This window comes from Prunus persica, chromosome G8, assembly GCF_000346465.2.
Source record: "Prunus persica cultivar Lovell chromosome G8, Prunus_persica_NCBIv2, whole genome shotgun sequence".
NCBI lineage: Eukaryota > Viridiplantae > Streptophyta > Magnoliopsida > Rosales > Rosaceae > Prunus > Prunus persica.
This window is the reverse complement of record NC_034016.1, coordinates 13,167,993-13,183,799: the sequence shown is the minus strand read 5'-3', so window position 1 is coordinate 13,183,799 and position 15,807 is coordinate 13,167,993. Positions and strand designations below refer to the sequence as shown.

General features: G+C 36.7%; 4 protein-coding genes across 4 annotated transcripts; all 4 read right to left on the bottom strand.

The window, feature by feature from the left end:
- LOC18768576 (dehydrodolichyl diphosphate synthase complex subunit NUS1) lies at positions 1,824 to 6,193 on the bottom strand. Its single transcript, XM_007200270.2, has 8 exons — positions 5,675 to 6,193; positions 5,510 to 5,555; positions 3,700 to 3,970; positions 3,527 to 3,588; positions 2,920 to 3,109; positions 2,728 to 2,824; positions 2,277 to 2,359; positions 1,824 to 2,000 (listed from the first exon to the last, which is right to left on the bottom strand). The coding sequence occupies exons 2-8, from the start codon at positions 5,552 to 5,554 to the stop codon at positions 1,993 to 1,995; spliced, it is 756 nt and encodes a 251-aa protein (XP_007200332.1). The 5' UTR covers position 5,555; positions 5,675 to 6,193; the 3' UTR covers positions 1,824 to 1,992.
- On the bottom strand, positions 6,595 to 9,230 carry LOC18767297 (mediator of RNA polymerase II transcription subunit 32). The gene is made up of 3 exons (XM_007200505.2): positions 8,775 to 9,230; positions 7,810 to 8,261; positions 6,595 to 7,054 (listed from the first exon to the last, which is right to left on the bottom strand). The coding sequence occupies exon 2, from the start codon at positions 8,242 to 8,244 to the stop codon at positions 7,810 to 7,812; it is 435 nt and encodes a 144-aa protein (XP_007200567.1). The 5' UTR covers positions 8,245 to 8,261; positions 8,775 to 9,230; the 3' UTR covers positions 6,595 to 7,054.
- On the bottom strand, positions 10,383 to 13,104 carry LOC18766596 (54S ribosomal protein L10, mitochondrial). Its single transcript, XM_007201233.2, has 4 exons — positions 12,401 to 13,104; positions 11,662 to 11,745; positions 11,492 to 11,581; positions 10,383 to 11,263 (listed from the first exon to the last, which is right to left on the bottom strand). The coding sequence occupies exons 1-4, from the start codon at positions 12,929 to 12,931 to the stop codon at positions 11,003 to 11,005; spliced, it is 966 nt and encodes a 321-aa protein (XP_007201295.1). The 5' UTR covers positions 12,932 to 13,104; the 3' UTR covers positions 10,383 to 11,002.
- On the bottom strand, positions 13,311 to 14,702 carry LOC18766515 (adenylate kinase isoenzyme 6 homolog). The gene is made up of 3 exons (XM_007200303.2): positions 14,478 to 14,702; positions 13,789 to 14,148; positions 13,311 to 13,681 (listed from the first exon to the last, which is right to left on the bottom strand). The coding sequence occupies exons 2-3, from the start codon at positions 14,118 to 14,120 to the stop codon at positions 13,495 to 13,497; spliced, it is 519 nt and encodes a 172-aa protein (XP_007200365.1). The 5' UTR covers positions 14,121 to 14,148; positions 14,478 to 14,702; the 3' UTR covers positions 13,311 to 13,494.

Here is a 15,807-nt window from a genome sequence, read left to right as displayed (position 1 = left end):
GAATGGTACTCATTACTAAAATGTCCTTGTTGTTGAGTTAAAGTATAATGGGTAAAAAAAGATGAATTCATAATGGGTTAGTTCTCCGTAAATTAGAATATCATCTCCCACCCAAGATTTGAATTCCTCCAAAATCAGAAATTCAATTTCTAATTTTGTGTCGATCCACTTACTTTTTAATTACTTGACGTGAAGTAAACAGAGAAATCCTTCATAAGTGGAATTCAATTCCTAATTAATAAACACACCATTTAACTAGCCCCTATTTTTAATAACAAATTACACCATTTGCCGTTGAATTTAATGAACCAATACTCTTTTCACGGATTCCCTAAACTATAGCGCGCTTAATTTTTATTTATTACTATTTATTTATTTTTACAGAAAGGCGATAGCTTTTTATTGATGAGGAAATATTAAATAATGAAACAAGTACAAAAACCAAGCTATGTCCTATAATATATCTACACCTATAATTTAATTACTAACAAATAAATAAGTAACACAAATAATCTCTCAAATACACTTGCCCAAGCTATCTTCCTCAAGGATGCGCTCTTTTGTCTGGGTTGACCGACCCCCATCCTCTCTGACAAACATTCTAAACAAGGATGGCCTACCATGCCCACCGCCACAAAATGGTTAGACTGATGCTGGTTGGTTTGTGACTAGGGGTGGGCACGGTCCGAATTGGATCGGTTTTACTTCAAAACCACGACCGAACCAATTACAATATGACGGTTTGGTTTTGTTCGGTTTGGATAAAAGTTATAAAGGAAACCAAACCAATTTAAGAAGGTTTGGTTCGGTTTGGTTCTGCCAATTTGGGCCTAAGCCCAATTCTCTTTCTTTTTGCATTTTTTCAATATTGTTAGCCCAATTATAACCAACAAATTCACAACTTGCTTCATACGTAAATCATTTTCTAGGAAACCATCCTAAAGCTCAAAATGTCATAAAACTTTATATTTCACTAACTAATATAGCTCAATTCAAATATTCTTATATAGTTTTTAACTAATTAGAGTACTACACAAGTAAAATAAAATATAAACAAATAAATGTACACATAAACGGTTCAGTTTGGTTTAGGTCGGTTTACAAAAGCTCAAAACCAAATCAAACCAAACCATATACGTCCGGTTCAGTTTTTAAACCATTTGACTTCTTCTTAATCAAAACTAAACCAAACCGATAATTATGGTTTAATTCGGCCGGTTTCATCGGTTCAGCCATATTGATGCCCACCCCTATTTGTGACGACTTAAGACTTTTTGAAATTGCGTCTCTTTCTTTCCAATATGTATCCAGAAGCTATGTTCACTTTTGATGTTTTATTTGCCTGTTTGTTTTTGGTGCTTTGTTTGCGCCCTGGTTTTATAAGTACCAGTTTGTCCACACACACACACCCAAACAAAAACAAAAAACAAAAAAACTCTCAAAATCTAGGTACCCTGCATTTGAAATTACCAATCAGTCCAAATATCCTCTTGGTTCACAGAATTCAAGAACTAAATTAATTAGAGGATTATAGCTTCAATTTACTATTTTTTTAAAAACCCCTTTATTTAAATATTTTCAAAAATAATGAGAATTGACTATGAATAATTAATGAGAATTGACGTGAATGCTATGCGTATCATCTTATAGATTTGTGGTTGGCACCGACACCCAACTACCGTAAGTTGAAAATGAACATGTTTAGATTAACATGTTTTGACTTTTATTCGTCTATGAAAATGAAATGTTGCCATTTAAATTCCCACTTTTGCTTTTTTTGGTTATCCTTGCCATTTAATTGAAAATCAATAAGAGACGTGCAGTTGGGTGAAGATTACTGGTTATAACTTATAACATAATGGATGTCTTGTACAAGAGCAAGATTATTGTTTACATAATTAGGGTACACGGAAGACGATAAGCAGGCTTGGACTTTGAGAACTCTTTGTATAAGCCATCATTTATCCAAGCTATGAACTTCCAATTGCTATATCATTTACCTGTTGGAACAAGAACAATACATAATATTCAAACCAAATTCTACAAATCTTCAGTTTCTACGTACGGCTCGATGATGAAAATTAAAACCATACAACTATTTTAAATTGAAAAAGGTTACCAAGTTATACAAATAATACAATAAATTCAAATTTTAACCAATAAACAGTTTTAAGCACACCATTGCAAACTTGTTAGGGATCTTATGAAATCATTAGTTCATTCTCAAACTATCACATGAGATGACAATTAGACAAATGAAGAGGAACATCACTTACCATAGTTCTGCCGCACAGTGGTGAACCTGTAGATGGCTTTAATTAGGGAACCATATCTCATAGACTTCAATTGTCCCATATGTCTGTAAAGCAAAATATGGGACACAATCAGTTCAGAAACAAAATCGGTACAAACAGAATACATCAAGGAGAAGCTTCTGTTGCACAAAAGTTCCCAGAAAATGTACTGCAGAAAAACAAATCTGCACGAGACAAAGGAGATAAATGTATACACACACAAACACATGTATATGTATGTATTATACACAAATCAGCTGGCTCAAAACTAACAATTTTTTTTTCCTGTTCTGGCCTATTTTTATGGTTAGATTGGTTACTCCATCTTTCCCTGCACCATGGCTTTGTGGTTTAAGTTTCACTAGACATCAAGTACATATATATAGGAATATATGCAGCTAACTGCATCACACATCTGTCGAAGAACACTCACACAATCTCAGTATATCGAATTCTCCATGCAGGGAAACCAAGGTGGCATCTTGCAGGTCCGTAAACCAATAGGAGGTCAGGGTCTGGCCCTCTACAACCTGAAAGCATATTACCATAAACACCTGTAAGGTCAAATTGAATTGTGCAGGTAACCATTATTGTAGACAATTGAGCATCGGACAGTAAAACATACTAATAGCTTTTAGTGCCTCATCCATGTTAGGTTCTGTAAAGATTTTCTCTTCATGATCTCCAACTGATTTGGCCAACTTCAAATACTTCACAAAAAGTAAGTTAGCTGCTTTGGTTACAGCTTCTTTTCCATCAGAAAATGACAAAATTTCCAGAGCCATGCGGTTTTGATCGACTAAATCTTCATAAGCCTGCACAGCGTGGATGTTAAGTTGGGTATACACTTTAGCATCATAAATAATGCATAACTGTCCATTGTGAAAGGCACAAATCATTTATCAGATCTATATATTTAAAGAAAAAAGTACTACTTCGCATAAACTTAACCCTCACTCGCCCTACGTCAGTAATCTAGTGGTGGACTAACAATGTATGCTTTATATAGGAGTCATATTAAAAATATAAAACAAAAATTAAAGGCAATTGCTTGGTATTGGTATCAAAAGAAAACTCTGTTGGTCTCAACACAATCCTGAATTCTAGATACACCTAGAATGGAAGATTGATCGTGACGGCCTGAACTGCTTCCCAGTATGCTAATTAGTTAATTTATGGTGGAGAATTGTAGAACCAGAAAGTAACTTTACTGTAGGGACAGAAGACAACACCTTAAATTCGCTTGCATTTTTCAGTTTATTCAAGATGGCTTCTTTTGATTTCTTCAACACTCCTGGTCATCAGAAAAGTCAAATAATTGTACAAGATTTAAATACACGTTACATTGTTGCATACCAATAGTAGAAAGTGTCTGACATCAATCAGGATAGCAAACCACCATTACCTTCTGTATCATAGAGGCACACACGCTTCACACCAATAGCTTCTAGCCACTGCAGCAGCTCAATTACTTTTGATGTTTGGTAAGCTTCTTCACTTTCTATCACAATTGCCAGGTACCGTAGCTTGCCCAAATTAAGGGCTTTGTAGCTCTTGAGTACTCCACCAGAAATAAGATAGCTTTGAAGCACATAAGCTAAACCCAATAGAAAGTACCATATGCTGACAAAAAGGTGTACAATATGCCATAGGAGCAGAAGCCCGAGATTGCCAATCTGCAGCAGCCACAACACAGGATCAACATTGACTTTAATATCGAAGTAAATAGCATACGAAATGAATGAATATCGATCAGCCATAATCATCCAAATACATAGCTTTTCTGATATTGCAATAAATGGCCCAATAATTCACAATCCATTACCCTCTCAAAAAGCTTGCAATCTTTTCAGGCTCATAATTTATCTTAAAAGTTTATTACCTACATTAAAACTCATTTCCGATTACATGAACAGAGAAACAACATCAATTACACAAAGCCATCATCCAAAGAATAAAGCTTCAAAGAAGCCTTCTTTGCACTACTTTATTCTTTTGTCAAATTATTTGGTGAGGTAGAAAACAAACTCAAGGTTTCCTAATTTCCCCATGCCAATTTTAAAGAACAACCTCACTATAATGTACAGATCAAATTCAATCATATTCTTTTACTTCATTATGCCATATGAAGGTGCTTCAACTATGTAGAAGACGATAAGAAATAGGCCCTTTCTTATATGGACTACAACAAATATCTGAATTTAAAACAAAACACAAAGTCGAACTAATTAGTAGGTCAATAAGCACATTGAAAAGCTTGTCAATACCATTTTTTATGATCACAACAAACTTTTTACAGTGACTATCCTATTGTTTGCCTACATGACCATTTTAGTTAGATTGATTATGCTTCCAAAATAAATTGAAACATATAGACTAATTTGTCTTTTGTGGGCTAAAATCATCTAGAGCAAAGCCTCAACCTCCAACCAGGAAACACCAAATGGACAACCATCCAGCAATCTAATTACAATGTAAAAGGAGTAAACTTCTAACGGGTAATTTGCGCTGGAAATTAAAGAGCACAAGATATGTGTCAGTCCCTATGTTGCACCGATACGGATACAGGTACTCCGATACGATATGCCGATATAGCAAATCTCCAAAAAGTACGATAAAGATACAGGTACGGCACCGATACGACGATTAAAATAATATAAATATATAAACATATATATGTAAAATTAGCATTTTGGGCCTTTTCTTCTGGATCCTTATGTTTTTCTCGGCCATATATGACTTGTTTCAGTTATTGGGCTGGGCCCAAATGAATGCATCGGATTTAAAATTGTATAAAACAATTTTTTTTAACATAGGCCACCTAACATGCAACTAAAACGGTGTGTATTGTAATTAGGGCACCTAACATCATCTTCTTCACTAATTAGCCGCCCCTTCTTCGCACAGCAACTGAAAAATCGCAGCAGCTGCAAGCGCAAGTAAGTTCTTTTCTTCTTCATTCTTCCTTCTTCTTCTTTTTTGGTTGCCGTCAAAATTATCCCTTGACGTATAGAGACCGTATCATGACCGTATCGATGGAGTATCGGAGCCGTATCGTAAAGTCAACATCCCCGTATCGGTGCCGTATTGTATCGGGGCGGTATCTGATACGGGCATACCCCCAATTTTTGGCGTATCGGTGCAACAGAAGTTCAGTCCAAAGCAAAAGATACCCACTACGCAAATATCACAGAAGAAGAAACTTAAGCACTTACTTGAGCAAAGGAAGCCCGCTGCATATCAATCCTCAAATCCATCATTCTGAAAAAAGAAAAGAAAAATTCGATTGAAACCCAACATTTCAATAACCCAATTATTAAAAGGGTAGCAATAAATTCAATCAGAGAATCAAGAAATCATCAGAAACTAATCTCACTTACCAGAAATAAATTGGCGAATATTGGAGTGAGAGAAACAGAGCAGCAAAGCCAAACCACCAGTCTCTCTGTGTATGAACTAACTCTTTCCCTGTTTTACCCAAGCTTCATCCAATATATAAAAGCTGAAGTGAGCCTTAAACTAACCCTTCAACATAAATTGTGTACTGGATTCGAGCAACGATTTGTGGTTTCTGGGTTGTGATGTATATTTGCGATTTGTCTTCTTTCACACTTGTACTTGTGTTTCTGGTCGCTGCAATTGAGTTCACGTAAATTCCTGCTTTTTTTTCGGTTCAGGTTAATTGTGCTTCAGAGCATTTCGAAAGAGAAAATTTTAAAATATCTGCTTCAGAAGAGACAGAATGAGAGGGAATTCTCACTCCATATGAGGGACAAAGAAGAACGCACACTATTTGCAGATGGAATGTCGGGACAAAAGAGAGAGTGCATAAACGTGGAGAGTTTCCAACCAAAATAGAAAACGAGGAGAGCAACCCATACGACGTCGTTTTGAGTACCAGCTAGGGAAAATTACATTGTGTGGCAGAAAAATGGAATTGGAATTGTAATAAAATGAAGCACATGGAATGCATTAATGTGATACGGAAATCAGAAGTGCTTTATCTGATATAAAAGTTTATGGTGAGGTTGGTTGGTAGCTGGAAGATCTAAAAGTTTTGTTCATTTATTTGAACAAGCTAGAAGTGCTTTATCTGATCTTGAATTGGAACATTTCTGCTTTATTAGTTGGATGTTAATAGGAGCCTTTGCAACGCACAACATAAGCAATGCTAGATACACAACTTTTAGCTCTCATATTGGGGCTGGATTTTGCAGTTGATGCTTGTTTTTTGCCATTGCATGTGGAAGTTGATTCACTGGAGACATCAAATTTGGTTAATGTGAAGGAGGAAATTTGGGCAACAATGAGCTTACTTTCCAGCATTTCTTATATAATACATCAGGCAAGAATAAATTACACACAGGAGTAAATCACAAAAAGAAAAACAACCGTAATCGACCATTAGTTTGTCTCATCGACAAAGCTCTTAGCTCTTTGTTCAGCTGTTCAAAGTCAGATAGAAAAACTCAACTCTAGTTCTAACAATACATTAGGGAAGATTAAGTGAAATGCGAGGGTAAATTACAAACACAAGCGTGTCCCTTCCACTAAAACTACAACTCTTTGCCCAACTGAGGCAGCTCTCCGAGAAAAACCATATCGACTGAATGGAACGTGGAACCTTGTATGACTGCATTCTATGCATTCCATATCACCCAAACACAGGGGTCTACCACCTTGCTTTCCTCTGTTAGATTTAATATCTAACAATCTTTTCATTGTTGTTGATAGCCCGCGCCCAAAGACCTGACGATCCTCTGCCACAGCTTAAATATATCAGTTCTCCTGTACTCTAAATTGCCCAAAACCAAAAAACCACAATACAACACCTTCTTCTCTGGAGTAGAACTCAACTAAACGTGGTAACACACATATGGGGCTAAATAATAGCAGGTAAAGATCACATCTTCCAGGAAAAACCTCTTAATAAGAACGAACATTTTTTAAGCAAAATGTATGGCATAAATATAGGCCTTGGAATTTACTTTTAACCGAGTTTTGGAAGTATTTGAATTCCTCAATCATTTTCATATGTATATATGACAAAGAAAAGTGATTGAAAGAACAATATAAGTATACATGAGGTTTGAACTGATTAAGTTCATGATTATTATTTTTTAAATAATTAAGTTCATGATCATAAAAATTTAAAACCAACAAATATGTGAAAATGTTCAAATTCCTGTCCTAAAACGCACACACGACACATACCTTTGATGAAAGAAATTTAAAACACACACACAACAGATTATATGTAGAAACATTAATTATCAGATTGTGTATATAGAAATAGATTGTCGTAGCAGCCAGCCATACATTAAAAAGTGTGGCATCTACTTGAAGTGAGCTCAAGTAAATGCCAAAGGGGACACAACCCAAGCTCACAACAATAAGGAAATCACAACTCCCTTAAGCTTGCATTCAAAATCATTTGGAAGGGGTATCAGATGTTTTCTTAGCGAAAAAATGCATTTACAAAATTTTCAATACGAGCTTAGAAGAACCTTCATACCTATTGAGCTGAATCTTCAGAGAATCTGCCATCAAAAGGAGTTGACAGATGAGAATGTGCTGAACCAGCAGCAGTTCCAGAACCATTTTGAAGTTCTATGACAAGACATCGAACAGCTTTACTCATCTGTTCCAACCGAACTGCACTAATGGGTGGAAGACCAGTTGCGGTTTGCCCAGACTTCCCAGCCACCAAGCCAGTTGCCTCGTCCACCAGGCACTCTGAGCCAATCCTTTGCTTCACAGACTCCACAAACTCCTCCGCTTGATCACAAGTGACTCTGAAAAGCTCCCACTTCTGCTTAAAATTCTCAAGAGCAGCATCTGTGGCTGCTGTTTTCTGGGCGCCAGAAGTTTCCTTGGCTTCGAGCACATTAGCTGCTGCAACAACGAACTCTTGGTATGCATTGTTTAGAGAATCTACTATGTTGTCCATTTTGCGGCTCGTATTGGCTAGTGAAAATTAGTGATGAAACGTTAGGAAACTGTGAACAATTGAGGGAAGGTAAAAAGTTGCATAAATGCATATAACTGAAATAAAAATCCAGGGTACCAATATCTTTATATTCAATCAGTATGGTGAACCAACAACACAATGAACAAAAGATAATAGCTTTAATCTATTTTTATTTTCAATTTGAACCAGAATTTCATACTAAATCACAATTCTCTGTTACTTTAAACCTGGGTATACATTACATACATTAAAATAACTCGATATAGAAATTAAATTCTAGGAAAAAACATTCCACAACGGTAACATAGAAATACCAATCAGAATTCACAAAATTTCAACAACAAAAATTAAAAAGAGAAGCAAAATAAAGAAAAAGGGGGATTTTTTCAGATATTAAAACCCAGATCAATTTGGCATCGATGTGCTTATAAGCTATGACAATAATTGATTCAAAGATCAAAAGAATCAAACACAGGGGCTGAAATTAAACTCATGAAATTGAAATTTACCTAAATAAAAAGGAGCCGATTCAATTATTTAGAACTGAAGCTGATACTGGTTTCGGCTGTGAGATGGGTCTCCCCTTTTTCCCTTGCCCGTTTGTGGGTAATGAAAGCAATTGTGGACCAAAAAATAGGGTTAAGGTTATTTTAGAAATTAGAATTGAAGAAGAAGAAGAGTAGAACTTAGAACGCAGAAGAAATTCAGAAAAGAAGACGATGGCTGGGCGGGCTGTTATGTCTAAAGGCCTTCTTCCTTCTTTTTAGCAACTTTTTTATACGTTTTTTCTTTTCTTTTTTCCTTTGGCAATTTGGAGAATCTAAAACGAATTTCAATTGGGAGAACTCCTATGAAATAAAATTCGAAGATCCCATAAACTATATAGGGTTTTTCTTGTACTTTGCCCTAAATTTTATGAAGGTTCTTTGTTCAAGTCAATCTTTAATCATTTGGTTCCTGCAGTCCCGATCTCTTGGACCACAGGAGTCCAAGAGATTGCGATCACCTACCGTTGGATGTAACATCCAACGGTTCAAAAAACTTTCTTAAAATGAGTGCAAGAGTGAGTGAACCGTTGAATTTACATCCAACGGTAAATGACCACAAATCTCTTGGACCTTGTAGTCCAAGAGATCAGGACTGTTGATTCCTGTTATGGCATATTATCATAAACTTTATTTATAATATGTTACGTCTCGTCATGCGATAAGCTTTAAAATGATATTTTTCATCAAAATATAACTCATCCGCCTAAAATACAAATTAAAAACTCTCGTCATTTCCTCAACAAGAATGAGTCAATGAAAAGCCTAAGCGCACCTTTAGAAACAAAACGAAATGTACATTTAATTACTTATATTGTAAGTTTTAACTCAAGCTGTGGGTTATGCCAGTTAGCCATACGTGGATTAGGTCAGTTGGCCAGGGCAATGTGCTTACCTCCTTACACCTAAGTTTGAGTCCCCTTCCCCTTATATTAGATTAATTTATAATAATTTAGACAATTAATTGTATTTTTTTTAAAAGAGTCTTAACTGACATGCTTAGGCCATTTCAGAGTTTGGAGTAGCATGCAAGAGAGCCGTGATTTAAAGTAAAATTAAACCAAAATCAGGAAAGTAAATCAAATCCTAATTAGAATCGGAAACTAAAAAGAAAGTAACTATTAATTTAAAGAAACTAGAAATGCGTCCTTTTTCATATTGTAGTAAGCTGGTTACAGTGAGGTGGAGTTGCGGGTTCAATTCTTTTTGGTGCATGGCTTAAAAGATAATGAATTAGAATATCTGGTCATGGGATTGAATGAATCAACTCAACATTATAACTTATTTGATTTTAATTGTATGTAAAACTGCTAATAGTTTTATTGTGTTGTTCTTCAAAATTGGATAACTTAGGATATGCGAGATGTGTATATGCCTTCGGAATGTTTGTGTTCCTCCGGCAAGTTAGATAGACGGAAGAAGTAAACCCTACCTTGAGGAGAACTATGATTGATCTGCCCATTGCAAGATCTCATTGAGTTTCCAAGGTGAAAGCATCACAACAAAAATTCAAATTCAACAAAGGCACAAGGTTTTGATAGAGAATTGCTTTAATTTAAAAGAGGAAGAGACTTGATGATAGAGAAATTCTAGTAAAGCTGGTTCCATGCTAGTCATGCAAGAGATTCAATGTGAAAAATGAATTGTACGCAAGATTTATCCTCCTCAACCTTCCGCAACGGTAAAAGATTTGTTGAACCCAAGTTTTGAGCCAGGCAATCGAGCATGAAGTACGTTAAGAAAAGCTTCTAAGGGGGGATTTATAGTACAACGGAACTGAAACCGGTAAAAAGGCGCAAACTAGAAACACTAAGACAATAAAGCCATTCCTTCGTCTCCGATGCAGAGTTTCTGATTTACAGAAACCTGTTGGGTTTTGGCATAACAAAGCTTTTGTTATTCCTTCGTCTAAGGTAAAAGTGAGATGCTTCAAGTAAAATTGTTAAACCATGTCAAAGCATCTGATGATCAAGTTCATTTTCTTGAGAACTAGAAGGTGCAGAAGTCTGAAATGGGCTGATCCTGAGGCAACATGAAAAGCTTTACTCATTCCATTTATCCCTCCAGATCATTTTTCCCTGTAACAAAATTACTGTTTCTTATGAAAGAGAACAGTTCATGCAAAGCATGTGAAGGAACTTAATGTAAAAGTACAAATATTCTAAAAAAGAACTGATTTTGCTCCCTTTTTGTTAAGTGGATGAACTGGAGGCCACCTCCTCTTCAGTAAAAAAAGGAATAGGTTTGGTTGGGGCAGGCAAGCGGCCGATGCTATCGACTTTGTCCTTCTGTTTTGGGGGAGGTCTCGCTGCCTTTGGCAATAACCTGCCTTTCTTTTCAAACCACTCAGGTTTCAGCAATGCTCGAAAGCCCAACTTGTTGTAATACACTCTTCTGACAGACCCACCTGCAGCTTCAACGGCTTCCTTTGCCCTCACAGTGACACGCGATACCTGCAAACCTCATTTGTAAATCCATTTTTGAGTTGCATGCAAGGAAAAGAGGAAGCTCGCATGATTTGCATGTAAGTGACAACAATGATATCAAGTGCACAAGGTTACACTCAAGTCAATGTCAGTATCAAAGTCCTGGGGATTACCTGATGAACCAGCACACAAAAGAATTACGGTGAAAAAAACACAAAAAAGTACATCATGTAGAAAGCCTAGATGAACATATACCTCAAAATGAATTGGCCACTGGATCTGTTCAGCACCACGTCCCATCAATCGGACTCCATCTTTAATCTGCTTCCCTATTGCCCCTGTATCCTATTGTAACAATAATTGACAGATTGAAACAAAGTTGATGCAGGAATTGGCTCAATAGTCTGAGAAGGAATTTACTGCACCTTGAGTGTTTTCATTGTAATCAACTCAGACGAATCAATCTTTCCTGCGTTTATAAGTTTGGCAATTTTTCCTAATCCTACTGGCTGCCACAAAGACATGTATAAAATATCAGAAAATGAATGGAAATAAATGTGATACAATTAAATCATCCAGAAACAGAAAAGGCTTTCAATGGATTCAAATTCAATTAAAAGGAAATGATAAATCTGCTAGCCATAGCAGCAAACTTTACTTCAGTACCAACTACCATTGCACCTTTGGAAGCTACTTCCCTTATTATCTATCAAAACAGGCATATTCACACAGTTAACATAAAACCCTGGTGGTCATTATAGCTCAGGGCTTGCAAAATTCAGTATTTCATTATTTACTAAAGGCTTCTACCATTTACGATGTGTGTGTCGACACAACACAACCAGAGCACTTTGGCCATCTTACAGAGTACATGATTGATGATCCCAAACATATATCTGCTAAATATATCAACCTGAATTGACATATAAAACAAATATAACAGGAATAAGTTAATTGATCAACCTCTTTGCGCATACACCAAGTCTAAGAGGCATGAAACAAACTAACTATTCAATTATTCTAATAAAAAGGGACCAATTGTGCTCGAACTCATGCATAAAGCTTATCTTCAGTGCCATACATCTAGCAGCAAAACACCATAAACAAATAGCAATACATATTACACACAATGAAAAAGAAAAAGAAAAAGAAAAGAAAGGGTACCTGAAAAGTGAGGCTAAAGGGGTTCTTAAACCCACGCTTGGGCAAACGACGTCGCAGTGGCGTCTGCCCACCTTCAAACCCCAACTTCCCGGAGCCTCTAGCCTTCTGACCCTTGTGGCCTCGACCAGCAGTCTTACCTTTACCAGACCCAATCCCACGGCCTTTCCTCGTCTTCTGCTTCCTGGGCACCTTGCCTCTCAGATCGTTCAAGCTCAGCAGACTGTACGCTCTCATTCCCTCAGGCTGAAAGCCAAATCCTTTGGCATTGCTAATGCTAGGGTTAGGGTTTGGGCATTGGAGGAAATGGAGGGATTGGAATGAGATTGGTGAGGCTGAGAGAGTAGGTTTAGTGCGAATTGAGGAGCTGCGAATGGTGGTGGAGAGAAGGGATGTGACTCTTCTTCTCAGCATATTTCTTTGCTTGATGCGACTGTGAATCAGCAGTTTCGATTTTTCCCTCTTCGCTTGGAGAAACGGTTGGTTGCGGGGGGAATAGACTGTTTTGCTATGCTGCCAATAATACCAAGCCATGTGAAAATATTATTACATTATCATAGCGTTATTGACCGAGATAACAAAACAGTAAATTCTCCTTGCTTTTGTACTAATTTCAATGAAATATTGACAAATTTTATGTATGATCCATCAATTCCATCTTCACATTTCCATTATTCTTCTTTCCTCTATACTTTAGCGTAAAAAAATGAAAATAAAAATAATTATCAAACGGGTCTTAAATTTTTTTTTCTCCTTCAATGTTGCTGATCTCAAGGGTAGCAGCAAAAGCATGCTGCCAGTGAAGAAGGTGTCTTGGGACGAAATGATGGTCTTCTTCTAGAGTCCAACAGGACCAAAACTCAAGCCAATTTGCAGGCTGCATCCTCCTTACAAACTTTCTAGTCACTATGAATGCCCCTCATTACAAAATTCATTTCATCAAACCCCTTCAATGAACAATAGCAATTCAAGCGAGAGACATAACATAATGGTAAAACTGATACGAGACAGAAAACAAATATGTCGTAATAATAGTACACGAAAAATTCATCTCAAAAGCTTGATCCATTCTGCCAAAGTAGAAAGATTAGTCGAAACTAAGTTGAAGGTTGCCACCTCCGGACCCATTCTGCCAAAGTAGAAAGATTAGTCGAAATGTCTTGGATGCTATCACTCTTTAAGGGAAGCACGATATCTTCTGGGTAGCTCTCTTTTGCCTCCTCAAGCAAAGTTTGAAATATTTCACATTCAATATTGTTGGAGAGCTTTGACTCCGAATATCCTCTGCCACAATATTAAAAAAGAAAACCCACAATGCCATAAACATAGGTTTTCCTTTTCAATTCCCAAGGAAGCAACGCTAGAAAAGAAGCAGTGATGAAGAAAATTACCTTCGAGTCAAGCGGTCATACAAGACGGTGTTGTCAGTTTGGAGCACAACCACAAGATCAAACCATCTCTCAGGGAAGAAATCGCAACCATGGTAGTCCACAATGTTCCCTCCTTCTTCCATGGTATCCTCAAGCTCGTCGCATACCAGGTCTTCATTGATGATGTAACAGTCTAGCTCATCATCCCACCCATCATGGAGATTCTTGGCCTTCACCAAATCACCGACGTTGATGTGGTGGAGCTGTGTTGCCTCTGCTAAGGCAGACGATGTTGTTGTCTTCCCCGTTCCTGGTGTGCCCGTCACCAATATGTTTGGCCTCTTCCTCACCATGGCCCTCTAATCTGCTTCAGGGCAGAGCCTGGATGAAATTTAACTAGAACTCAACAACAAACTCATTTGTGAATAATAAAAAACCTAAATTAAGAGGTGCAACAGTAAGAACTTAAACCCTAAACAAAACAAAAACCATGACAAATTGGAAATTAAATCCGGAAGCTCTTAACACGCTGGTCTTACTGTATTTGGGTGACACAGAAGTAAACATTACGAAACCCAGAATAAGAAAAGATAAGTTAGCAGCATAGTTGCCTAATTCGCTCACCCCCATACGAATTTCGATCTGGATCGAGCGTACCCAATCGCGGAACGAAAGATTTAACGACTCAGTTCCAGAGGCGAGAACAGTACCTGATTGACGACGTCGCGGCTCCAAAACAGTACCTGACCGCCGACAGCAGACGAGCAATCGAGGGCACATGAGGGACTAGGGAGAGGAAGATATTGGGTTCGGAAGAGGATTCTTTTGGATGAATGGATTCCAAGAGCCCAGCCCGGACAAAAGCCTCCCCTGGTCTCCCAAAATCAGCTCCAGCGGTGACATCCAACCCGGGCAAGAGCTGGCAAGGCCCAAGGCAAGATAGCCCGAGCTGCTGTCAGAGGGGCACTGACATCAGCAATTTATTTTATTTTATTTTTAATTCTTAAAAATTATTCAGAATTTTTTTTAAATACATACCTAGCAAATTTTTATTTATTAATCTCATACATAAAATCTCATGTGAATGGTAATTACTCTTGAGTTGCCATGACAATTAATGGAAAAGCACCAAAAAAATTGCTATGACAAATACTATTCATGTGAACAGTAATTGCATTTACTTACTCTTGTCTTTTGCCATGGCAATTGGGTAGAAGTGTCGTTAGGGAGAACTTACTAGAGGTTGGGTGGGTGGGTGTATCAATATAATAAAAGTACTGCTTCTGGTTTCAAGTTGTGATTACCTATCCTTGGATCTAATTTAATAATTGAAAAAAAAAGTTTAAATATTAATATGTCATCTTTTATTTTACTTTTACTGCAGTAAAATATTATTTCAGTTATTAAAACTTTTTTTTAAATTTAAAAAAACGAGTTAATATCATAGATGAAACTACAATATAGTTGCAAAAACCCAAGTCTGGGTTCATGAATTGGGGGGAAAAAAAAAACCCCCAAAAAAACCCTAAATTTGTTTATAAAAAATTGAAGTTTTCCCAAACTTGGTTCAAGAATCATTCAAATCTAACATTTATAAATAGCAAATTGATCACAAAGGCATAGAACAATTGAAAAATGACTTGGTTGTGGGTCCTTGAAATCCAATCACGTTAAAGTGTAAAGGGATGGCTTGATGGCTCCGAATTTGGGTCAATAAATTTTCTTTTGTTTATGAAATAATTGAATATTTGAATCTAAATCAAGAGATGAAATAGATAACCAATAAGAATTAAAGTGAATCTTAAACGACACGTATTCTTGATTTTCGTCGCAATGCCGGAGTTGAAGGCAGTTGTGAACAACAATGGATGAAGAACATGTTCTTGATTTTTTGAGAGAGAGAGCGTCTTTTGGTTGGAGTGATTTTTTCTTTTTTACATTTTTTGTTTTTGTTTAATTTAAATTAATATTTAGTACAGTAAAAATAATAAAATCTTGACATATTGATATTTAAATCAGTTTTTTCTCAACCCTTAGATT

Excerpts from the sequence above, each read along its gene's own strand:
- LOC18767297 (XM_007200505.2), bottom strand. The coding sequence starts at position 8,244 with ATGGACAACATAGTAGATTCTCTAAACAATGCATACCAAGAGTTCGTT.
- LOC18766515 (XM_007200303.2), bottom strand. The coding sequence starts at position 14,120 with ATGGTGAGGAAGAGGCCAAACATATTGGTGACGGGCACACCAGGAACG. Across the intron at positions 13,682-13,788 it reads TATGACCGCTTGACTCGAAG|AGGATATTCGGAGTCAAAGC; the intron begins GTAATTTTCTTC and ends ATATTGTGGCAG.
- LOC18766596 (XM_007201233.2), bottom strand. The coding sequence starts at position 12,931 with ATGGCTTGGTATTATTGGCAGCATAGCAAAACAGTCTATTCCCCCCGC. Across the intron at positions 11,582-11,661 it reads TTACAATGAAAACACTCAAG|GATACAGGGGCAATAGGGAA; the intron begins GTGCAGTAAATT and ends TTGTTACAATAG. Across the intron at positions 11,264-11,491 it reads AGTGGCCAATTCATTTTGAG|GTATCGCGTGTCACTGTGAG; the intron begins GTATATGTTCAT and ends TGAGGTTTGCAG.
- LOC18768576 (XM_007200270.2), bottom strand. The coding sequence starts at position 5,554 with ATGATGGATTTGAGGATTGATATGCAGCGGGCTTCCTTTGCTCAA. Across the intron at positions 3,971-5,509 it reads AGCGGGCTTCCTTTGCTCAA|ATTGGCAATCTCGGGCTTCT; the intron begins GTAAGTGCTTAA and ends TGGCTGCTGCAG. Across the intron at positions 2,825-2,919 it reads TGAGGCACTAAAAGCTATTA|GTTGTAGAGGGCCAGACCCT; the intron begins GTATGTTTTACT and ends ATATGCTTTCAG.